At 24.7% G+C, this 11,712-nt stretch overlaps 1 protein-coding gene across 1 annotated transcript; it reads right to left on the bottom strand.

Moving 5' to 3' along the window:
- Positions 1 to 5,097: 5,097 nt before the first annotated feature.
- On the bottom strand, positions 5,098 to 10,964 carry LOC145848472 (ferroptosis suppressor protein 1-like). Its single transcript, XM_082953915.1, has 9 exons — positions 10,854 to 10,964; positions 10,264 to 10,407; positions 9,573 to 9,702; positions 9,054 to 9,272; positions 7,359 to 7,467; positions 6,965 to 7,117; positions 6,302 to 6,402; positions 5,637 to 5,736; positions 5,098 to 5,255 (listed from the first exon to the last, which is right to left on the bottom strand). The coding sequence occupies exons 1-9, from the start codon at positions 10,925 to 10,927 to the stop codon at positions 5,098 to 5,100; spliced, it is 1,188 nt and encodes a 395-aa protein (XP_082810041.1). The 5' UTR covers positions 10,928 to 10,964.
- Between the last annotated feature and the right edge of the window lie 748 nt (positions 10,965 to 11,712).

Here is an 11,712-nt window from a genome sequence, read left to right as displayed (position 1 = left end):
GAATTTTTTTAATTAATTAAGTATACTACGCATATATAGCTAAATTTGTCTATTAAAAATAAGGTTGATTAAGTCACACTAATATTACTTTTTTTTAATTGGAAAGCTTATTTTTAAACAGTTTATTTAAAAAAATATTGTTTTTAATTTTAGGCATAAATGTTCTAAAGTAAAATAAAACCTATCGTTTCTAAATTTTAATTAAGTAAACCAATGTGAAAATCAAAGCAGTTTAGTATTACTAATTTGTAAATGAATATTTTATAGAAACCCTTATCACCACCTAGGAGCAGCTTTATAGCCACTGATGCTGAAATCGCCATCAAATTTGGGTTAGAAATCAAATCTTTGTCCAACAAATGCTGCAGAAACGTCGATAACTGCAACAAATTATCAAACTTTTCAAAACAAGATCATCTTGTACTGGGAATAAAAAAAGTAATTTGAACTTTTTTTTTAAAGAACACACCTTTTAAACTTTAGTTAATTTTTAGTCAGTTAGGTTTCCACTTTTCAATTAAACTCGTTTACAGATCTCAGTTCAAGCTTGGAAGACATACCTGTTCACTAGAGCTGAGCCTCCTCTTCTGACATCTACAGATCTTTTCAGGAGCGTTTATGAAAGCTCACTAACAGCTACGAATTGCGCAGACTTGATGAATAATCTCAAACAAAAAGTACTTAATTTAATTTTAAAAAGCTGTGCCAAGCAAAAATATATTTACATTAAAAAAGTAGCCACTTAACTTTTTTATTAAAAAAGTTTAATATTCATACATGAATTACTAAATAAGTTATTGTAGTTCATGCGCTAATTGCGTAAGTTTAATAAAATAGACGTGTTACTTTTTTGTAAAAAAGCTGCACTATAACAGGAGCCAAAGTAACAGAAAATAAATTTTACACTATAGCTAAAGGTTATAAGTAAATCGAACTATCCAATCAATTGGCTTATGTTTAATAAAAAGTGTTACCTACAAAACCAATGTTTGTTATAAAACCTGAATTAGTTTTGATCGATTCAATTGGTAGAAGATTCAAAGGTAGATGCGATTGAAAAGTATGTAGCTTTAAAAAAATGAAAAGAAAACAAAAATCTAAGTTTCTACATTGACAATATAGCTGTAATAATCTTTATTTCTATGCAATATACAAAATCTTGCAAATATATAAAAAATAATATTTTAAAATGTATTTGATTAAAATTTTAAAGACTTAAATAATTAGTAACTATTTATGAGTTCATAATGGTTTTTTATCTTATACTTTTAAATATTGTAAGTTAATTGTTTTAAATTGTAATGCAATGATTTTCTTGTGTATATGTTTACAGTTACACTTTGTATCTAAATAGCCTAGTATCGATATATAAATGTTTAACAAAATAATAATTTTATTAAAAGTGATAAACAATTATAATTTATAACCATCAGTAACATTTTACGCATATCTTTGATTTTTCAGTTTCTACAATTTTATTCTAATCATCTTTCTTTCTAATCCTACTTAATTAAACTTTGTTATTACTGTTTTTAAATAGAATAATGATTTTCGTAAATAAAGAAAGGTTTAAAACTTAACTACATAAATTTATATTAACTTAATTTATACTGAGAATTAACTTAAAACTAAAAATTATAATTAAGTACTTCCTGTTTTACAATAAAAAATATATTTAACTTTTTAACAACCGATTATTTTTGATAACAAAAGATAAAAAATTTCTAAAATATTTATTACATAAATGCATTTTGAAAAAAAAGTCATTGTTTTCCCAAAATTAAAAATACGCTTCTTAAAACCATGTTTAACACATTTTTTTTTTCGTAATACAATATTAACAGCTTCTTATTACAAATACTTTTATGTTAACTTGTCTTACAGCTTTAAACAAAAGTCCATTTTTTACAGAAGGACAGTCTTGACTCAAGCCTTGAAACAACAGCCACCAAACTCAGATCGGTTTCTATTAACTTGATGAGGCTGATGCGATCAGACGCTTTGGGGAGAGAAGCTGTTTTCCAGAAAGTTCTGTCGTCTCTTGAGGGAATTTGCTCAATTCTCGAACTTATTAACGATTTTCTATTACTGATAAAAATAAACCACAAGTAGTTTTCCTTGCTACTTATAGTTGTAAACCTTGTCTTGATTTTTATGGTGTTCAATATCGAACGATAATTTTTTTATGTTTGAGCAAACTTAATTTGAATTTTTTTAGTTTTTCAAATGTTTTAGACATTGAATTTTCTCGTTTACTTTAGTTTATTTTGTGTTTTCGCTTAAACTAATATTTTGAAGTTAAAGTATGTATATATTTTTTTCTGAACTAAAATGTTTTAAATCTAAATAAACAATACTACTTTTTTGAAACTTTTTTTTAACGTTATAGTAAACTAATGTTAGTTTTATTTTCACCAAAATGTGCATTTTATTGTTTCACGGATATCTAAATAAGAACATATTTATATCGATAATTTAGAATAAGAAAAACATTTTATCGTAAGTATTATAGACAAAACTTCGAAATTTAAATAGTTAGGATAAAAGTTAAACAATTGTACTATTGAACGTAATAATATATATGTATATCGAAAAGCACTATCATTTTTTCTCATAAATAAATTTTAGTATTTTGAACAATGTGTGTTTTGTTTATTTAAAATAGTAAAATTAGTAGTGTAATTTACTCTAAATAAATACTAATCTAAAGTTGTTTAAAGGCTCAGGCTTTAATATTGTATAAATTTAGAATTATCCTAATAAATGTAATAAATAAAATAAATTAAGATATATTTAGAAAATAACAGTAAAATTGTATAAGTTTTTTTTAACTACTTTGAAGTAAAAATTAATTTATTTAAAGTTAAGTAAGTAAAGTTATAGTGTTAATTTTTGCTTAATTACAGGTTGAAACGTTTTTTTATTTATAAACTTCTTTCTTTTGTTATACTAAAGATGAACAAAATACCTTTTTATACCAACCAAACTTTTTATTTCATCGTTAAAGAACATAATAACTTTAAAAAGTAATAGTTGAAAGTAGTATGTGTATTTCCTTAAAAATATGATTTACAAAAATTATGAGATACAACTACAGTGTTATAATTAATTGTATAATACAAGGTTGCCACAAAACTATGAATTCGACAATTTAGGCTAGAAAAAACCCTTAAGTTTGAGAAATTTTGAACAAAAGTCACTAAAAAACCTAGAACTTCAAACAATTTTTACATGTTAAGTAGTTAATTTTGATTTGACACGAAAAATCTACAATATAGAATTAAAAAAAATTGTCATCATCGAGAATTAAAAAAAAAACGCAATTAAAGTAGCTTTACAGTATTTTTCAATATTGGATACTATTTAACACAGTTTTCTACTTAAAACTAAAAATAGACCCAAAAACGTAACTTTAAAAAACCTGTAAGAAATTTCTTAAAAACCAGTGGCAACCGTCATAATATCTAATGCTCATAAGCTGTACATGGTGGAACTGTGCTACTAGTTTAACACAGAGAAACATACGTCAGTTCAATAAATTAACTGTTTCAAAAATTTTGTTCTTAAGTTCAAAGGAATTTTTTCGGTCGAATCTCTATCAAGAAAAATTATTTGGAAAAATTATTTTTTGAACATTATTAAATGAATGTGTATCGGTGTAATATTCTAAGAAAAATAAAAAAAAATAATATTACTTACATTAACAACTTTTTATATCTAGAAATTTTGTAACATGACTCTTTAAAATCAAAGTCAATAAATATTTTAGATCTTGACCGATACTTTTCTAATAAGAAGTTTTAAGTATTTCTATGATACGTCTAGTTTCTTTGACCGTTTTTGAATTTTATAATCATAAACTTTATGCTTCTTTTTTCAAAATTGAAAATGAGGTTTAAACTTTTTTTTTACTTTATTTATCTTTGTTACATTATATTTAGATCTCTTTGTTTACCAATTCCTGTCGAAAAGATATAAAAAGTTTTTAATGTCTTTACTATTATGAAGTCTACTAAGTATTTGTTACTATTATTAAAGCAAAAAAATATATTTTTTTTTTTAAAGTGGCACTACTTTGAAATAACTAGAAAAATAAGAAATAAAACTAACAATATACGTATTTTGAGTACTGACTAACAGTAATTGTTTTAGTCTATTGTAAAATTAAAAAAACAATACTAGAAGATTATTTTTGAGTAGAACAGAAAGAAACAAATACTTAAACTTCTAAACCTTATGTTTATCTGTTAACTAAATTATGAATAATACAACAGTATTTTTTACCTCTGAAAGATTAAATTTACTGAATATGCTTACATAACCAGTTTCTTTGAAGTAAGCTATAAATACAATTGTAAAATAATTTTTAATTATGTCATAAAGAACGGCTAAGGTTTAAAACAGATAAGATAATATACCAAAGCAATTTTTTTACGCCTCCAAACAAACAGATTCTGGCTAACTGAAAACTTATGTATTGAACTTTTTCATATAATCTAAATGTATTAGTTAGCTTGTTATTTTTTCTTTTATCTTTCCTTTAGTATAAATAATAAAAACCAACATATACAGAATTAACTTTACCAGTCTTAAAACTAGTTTAAACGTATTTTCTTAATATTAAATACATGTTTATAATGTATAAAGGCTTTTTCTAAAAATAAAACCATAAAAACTTGTGTAACAGATATATCGTTTATCTTTGGGTTGACTTAAAAATTGTAAGATATTAACAAGAATTCACAAAAAAACGACTATTACTGCATTGATAAATAACGACAATAAATAATACAATTACTAAAGCTATTTTAACAACATTTTGTTTTTTGTCTTATTATTTCAACAAACATAACTAATTAACTCTTATATACAAAAGTCACTGTGTTTTAACAAAAAGCAATTGATAGGCGTACAGAAAATGTTACTTATTACTACTTGGTATAAAAACTTTTTAAATATTATCTCAACATTAAGTAAGGTAGTCAATGTTTTCATGGAATGTTTTTTTAAGTAAAATTGAACTTGAAATAAAAAGTTTAAAGATATAAATGCTTACGTTATTTGCATCAGATAAGTAAACTAAAAACATCCCTAAAATTAATTTTTGGGTTGTGTTTGACTCATATCCTTCCACATCTTTGACACAAAAACGTCCTCAGCTTTTATTTTTCTCGCCAAGAAGTCGCCCATGACCATTTTGCCGTTCTGGCAAACTCCGCCATCACGGCCAATTGGAACCACCATCCTAAATGTGTCTGTGGAAAAAACTTAAATTGAGATTATAGCTTTTTGTAGTTTCAAAACGTTTTGTACACAAGTTTTTTCTGTAAAAGAAATTTTAAATACGCTTTATTTAAAAACATTTTATTTAGATTGCATTTTTGTTAATTTGTTGTTTTATTGCTTATAAATGTTTTATAACTTTTAAACAAATCTAGTAATATTTTCCAAGATTGAACTGAAAACATTTTTAGTTGTTTAACATTTTTAATTAACAAAATACCAATAACTCATTCGTTTTATAAAAATAAAAAATTAACAAGACTTTTTTTATTAAGTAAAATAATATGCTTAAAGCTTCAACTTATTATTACTTTTTTTTAATAAAACTAAAGTTAAAAGATAATAGCTTGAACCTTTTTTGTAGGGGTCTAAACTTTCTTTTCTTCCTATATGAACCAGATTTTGAAAAGTTTTATCACTCTGCATTTGAGCTTCTAGTGCCAGTTTTGTTACCTTTAATGAAGTATTTTAACTTTTGTTTTTGTTCACTTAGATCAGGGGTCGGCAAACTGCGGCCCTAAAAGTCAAAATTTGCGGCCCGCGAGCTCCTTTTCAACCAAAAGTATAGGTCTTAAAAACAATAGATATTAAAGATTTTGTAATAAAAACTTACAGTTAGGCTCTTAATTCAATTAACACTTTTTATTAGTGCTCTAAAATTGCTTAATTTATCATATTTTTAATCTTAAATGATATTTTTCTACGGATTACTAGAACTTTTTTTAAATAAATGCGGCCCTCAAAGGTTTTTTTTTATAAGTAGTGCGGCCCGCGAGCAATTTTTTCTAGGAGTATTGGCCCGCGAGTTACATAACAATACCGATCCCTGATTTATATATTTATACCTTGAATAATTTATTATAGAAGCTACTTTAAACATTGCTATTTATACTTTATACGATTAAAAATAACCAGTCTAATGTAACCAAAATTAAGTTGTAAAAGACTGTTTTTACTTTAAAACTTTTGTTTTAAAACTTTTAGGATAACAAAATACAACTAAGAAAAATTTACTAACATCGAAGTTGTTGCAATCACCAATTGCAAAAATGTCATTGTAACCTTCAACTTGAAGAAATTCATTTACTTTTAATTGACCGCGTTTATTCATTGACTCACCTGTGTTTTAAAAAAGAAACTTATATGCAATTTTTTGTTGAATAGTTAATCAACTTGAAAAAAATCATACTTAAAAATATTTTACACAATACAACACAACATATAGCAATCCACTGTAGAAAAAGTTTGTTTACACACGGACAAAAGTAAATGTGAATAGCAAACAGCTCAGTTATAATAAATTCAAACCGCATGGAAGAAACCAAGCTAGTTTTTATAAGTTATTTCGAAAGAGCAAAAATTCAATGGTGCGTTAAAATATGCGTTATCTCAATATTGAAATGTAACAGACTATTAAGTAAAATATCAATCAATCATTCATGTTTCAACGAAACTGTATAGTTTGAAATAAGTTTTAAAAAAACTTAAGGCGTAATGGCTTTTAATGTCAAGTAATATTAAACATTAAACGTTAATTTTTAACTTTTTAAAAAATAGCTAAAGTTTACAAAAAAACAGAACTTTAACTTTTTTTTGGAATTTTTTAAATTTTATATAATTAAACTAAATTTGTTATCGTAAAAGTAAATACAAAAGTAAAGAAGTAATAACAAGTTTAAACTTAATGAATTTGAATACGCTGAAGTGTTAGTAGAAGAACCAAAGCAAGGAATAACTAGATCCGCTTTTAACACTTTTCCACTTGAAGTTTCAACTTGTATGTTACTTTTAGTTTTGTTAAGTTCTATATCACACATGTTGGTAACTTTTTCACCTAGAGATAAAAAAATTATCTATTTCCCTTCTAAATAAATTACAAACTTTTTCTAATCGACTCTAAACTTTTTTCAATTTAAACTGCTTCTTATTATTTTTATTACGAAGGATTTAAGAAATAAAACAAAAGTTTAAAAAATTCGAATACATTATACTTCAAAGTTATTAAAGTTTTGAATTAATATTTCTCAAGATAACTATTTTAATTCTAAGCAGCTTTTTTATATTTTTATTATTACCAAACAATACATCAATTTTCTTTTCTTTCAGCTTTTCCATAATGTTAGCTCGCGCCTTTTCTTCTAACGTTGAATTCACTATGTCTTTACCTCCATGTAGAATAGTAATCTATGATATTATTCTAAATTTAAGAATTTTGCAAACAATATCAGGTTTTGTCAAAATAAACTCAAGTTATACTTTATACAAGCTAACTGTAGCAATTATAATTAACAATCTTGGAACTGAAGCTAAGATAAAATAATAGATAGTATAATTTAATCTAATAACCCTTGAACAAAAAACTAACTGTTTTAAATATACTTTTGTTAAAGATTTTAATTCAAATGTATTCAAATAACTTTTAATTTTAATATTTATATTTCATTTATGTAATGTTTAGTTTCAAATAATAAGCTGTACTATGTTTACGTTAGTAAATAAAGCTCTACACTTTAAAAACAAAATAGAACAAAGTATTTATTAGATAAAACAGACGTGTTTCAAAAACGAGTGTGAAGTTAGCTTGAATAAATTATTTTTAAATGTCCAAACTTTAGATCAAATTATTTTCCTTATCTTAATAGCTAAATAAAAACTTTTATTTTTATTTTAGAGAGCAGTCCTTTGTCTTAAATATTTGAAAAAAATCCATTCGATTGGGGCTTGACTTTTAGTGTGGGGCCCCTTAGAAAAAAAGAGTTTTCTAATCAATTTTTACTTAGCTCGAATTTAAAAAAAAATCCTTTTTTCTTTTAATATTCATATTTATTAGCAAATAAATTTTTTTTAACACTTTTTTTTCAACTGTAAATATTTTGTTCTATTTAGCCTTATTCTAGAATTCCTAATTCTGGCTATTCGAGCTAAGTAAAAATCGATAACAAAACTCATACTTCGTACTGTTTGGCCTTATTCCAGAATTAGGAATTCTAGAATAAGGCTAAATAGTACAAAATATTAACAGTTGGAAAAAATAAGTGTAAAAAAAATTTAGTTGCTAATAAATATGACTATTAAAAGAAAAAAAAATATTTTTGTTTTTTTTTTTTTTTTAATTTGAGCTAAGTAAAAATTGATAAAAAAGCTCTTTTTTTCTAAGGGTTTGGACAATTTAAAAAAAAATTATTCAAGCTAACTTCACACTCGTGTTTCAAAATTGATGCTTTATGCACATATTCTTCATTTAATTAAGGTTTTTCGCGCGAAAATTTATTTAAATATTTATAAAAGTAGTTTAAAGTACCTTAAGGCAGACAAAAAAGTTATTTGTAACCACTATAATATTTTTAAATTATGTAAGTAGTTAATGCTAAATGTTAATCATAAGTGTTAAGTTTTGTCATTATCAACTATCTAAAGTATATGTCTAAGAGTTTATTGTTCCTACTTGGTTTGACTTCAACGTTTTATTACAACTTTCTTTTTATAAATTTAACTACAAAATAAACAATAAAATAAGTATTAAATAATAAGCTGAAAGCTTCTATAAACAGACATTTTTAGAGCAAATTAGTTTCGTAATAATATCTAACTCTACTTTTACTTGCTGCTATTTAAAAAACAAACAAATCTAGAAATTTCGGTTCAGAGTACACACATTCATTTTCATTGAAGTAAAAATTGAATGGTTCACTTCTTTGAACAGATTTCAGTTTATTTTCCTAGTACTAAGATCTTAAGCAATTAACAAAGTTGAGTTTCAGTTCAAAAACCTTCTTATCAGGAAACGAGTCGCGTATTTCCCCACTCATTTCAACGCCGACCGCTCCTCCTCCGACGATCACAATGTCTTCCGCTCTCTGCACCTCGCACGTGAAATCTTTGTACAGCTGAGCCAGCTTGGAGGAAGAGCACTCGAGCGAGTCGCACTTGCCCGGAAACGGTCCTCCGGAACCAGTGGCGATGACCAGCTCGGTGTAAGGTACGCATTCCTGGAAAAAGTTTTGCTTGTCAGAAACCGCTTGTTTGCTCGGTATTTTTCTTAGAAAATTAAAAAAATAAAGCCTGATTTTGCTTAAATCATATAATGTTTTGTTTGGAAAACTTTTTGTATGAAAACATTTATACCAATGATAAGTTAAATATTGAGATAAAAACCTAATATTTTATGATAAATAACGTAAGTTGTTAAAAAAGAATAGTCACAATTAAAAAGATTAATTTAATCACTTCAACAATAAGTACGTTTTGAAAATACCAGATTTACTGATGTTAACTCTTTTTTTACTAACATCATTACTTAGTATAACGTTTTTGTTAAGCACATCAATACTTTTAACAGCAGATTGTTTGAAGTTTTCTCCAAAAGTTGGTTTGTATGGTATAAAAGTTTTGCTATAAAATCCAGGAACTGTTGCAGCTCTGTGCATAAAAATAAATTTTATGTTTATATTTATATCAGCTATAAATATATTTTTTGTATAATTTTTATTACGAGGTTTAATAGGTGTTTTTTTGTGATCTAACTTTATTTTTTATATTTTTTTTTCATAGTTAATCCTTATTTTAAGTTTTAACTACTTAACTTAAAACTTCTGGAATTATGTAGCATTTTTAGCTTGCTAAAGTGTCTCTCAAACTAATTATTACTTAACTTTTAATATTTTGACTTATACATTTTTTTAGATATACAAATACTTAACTTAATTCATTTATAGTTGATAAAAATAAAAGCAACTGAAATAAGTTAAAAATTATATACAAGTTGATTTTAAGTAGAACCTTTTTGCTTTTATACTGCGTTTTTATTTAAGAAAAGTCCTGTTTAAAAACGTTTAAGTAAACAAAACATTTTGTAGCGTTTTACTTAAATATATACAAACTTGTATTGTTAATAGACCAAAAGTCAACATATACCAATTATATTAGTTTAGATTTTTTAAAAACTTTAAAACTTCAGTTCTGATATACAAAAGTGTTTACCTAAGAGCAGCCATGTTATGATGAAACGAGTCTTTTGGGTCAATTAAAGTAAAGCTTCCCTTTCCCTTCAAGTTGTTGGCAAGTTTTATTCCTCCGTAACCGCCACCTACTATCACCACATGCTGATTGTCATCGAGTGTTTTACTATAAAAAAAATTGCTTAAATAAATTAGTATTTTTACAATTGGATGGTTTTTTTTTTCAATTTTAAAACTTTAATGTTAGTTAAGTTTTCTACCCAAAAACTAAATAACATACTTCAAAAAATTTTTTTTTCTATGTATTATCTAGCTCTATTAAAAATGGTAACATATTATTAAATAAATAAAAAAGTGTACTTATAAGTTTAGTATTGAAAATTTTAAAAATAATTCTAAAAAATATTTTTGTTAATCAAACAAATAAAAAAATACTTGTAGGATTTTAAGTACTTTTTTGCAGTTTATAAAAACTGTAACAAAACCATAAGTGAAGTCTCAAATGTTTCTAAATAACTTTAAGAACTATAAAGCTAAATAAAATTACTATTGCTTTTAATATTTCCTTAAATTTTTGTAGTAATTTGTAGGTAGTACAAAAGTAAAATACACCTTTCATTAATGTAGTGTTTTATTCCTGCATATACTACACCTCCAGCTAAAGCTGTTAAAACATACTTTGACATTTTAATTGAGTTGTTTACTTAAATTTAACTGTCGATTACTGAAATAACAGTTATTTGTTTTAACCTTTGTATACTGTTTCTTATTTAACAATGCAGTAATTTTTTTAATTCAGACTTTTATTAACTTTAAAGAACAAAAGTATGTAATAAATAAATATTTAACTAAAAAAAGCAATTTAAAGTTTATTAGACCGTCGCTTGTTTTATAAAAATGCTACTAATCATGTTTATTTTTATCCGTTTATTTAATACCAAACCAAAATTTGGTACGGTAACTCTTTTTAACTATCTACTTCTTTAGTTTAAATTTTCTTTACTTAGTGATAATATATTATACTTTGAAAATTCAAAGATAGTTTGGTAAAAACTAACAACAAATACTTTGTAGTTTATTTGATTTTAGAGATGTTTAAAAGTTTAATGTTTAACATTTTTTTAAAGTTTAATAACTGACACCACTTGTATGTTGTTTTAAGATATCAAAGTGAACTTATGTTGGTGTACCGGCGCTAAAAGCTATGTTTATGAATTATTTTAAAGTTCAACTATTAATATAGTTGATTTAAAAGGTTTTTACATTTAGTTTAAAATTTTTTATTATTTTTTAATTTTGCCTTAGTACTTTTTGATAACACTTAGTTTTTATAATAAAGTATTACTAACTTATATTCTAAAAAGCCAAATATTTCTCGTTTTAGACTTATTTGAAAGTAATTCTTTTCAACTTTTTTCAAAAGTTTTGTCATGTTATTTGTTTTGACTTATATTTCTCTATAAATAACTTT

This window comes from Thalia democratica, unplaced genomic scaffold (genome assembly GCF_965202585.1).
Source record: "Thalia democratica unplaced genomic scaffold, ktThaDemo2.hap1.1 HAP1_SCAFFOLD_1452, whole genome shotgun sequence".
Taxonomy (NCBI): Eukaryota; Metazoa; Chordata; class Thaliacea; order Salpida; family Salpidae; genus Thalia; species Thalia democratica.
Note: the sequence above shows the minus strand (reverse complement) of the source record. Positions and strands in the feature narration are given on the sequence as shown.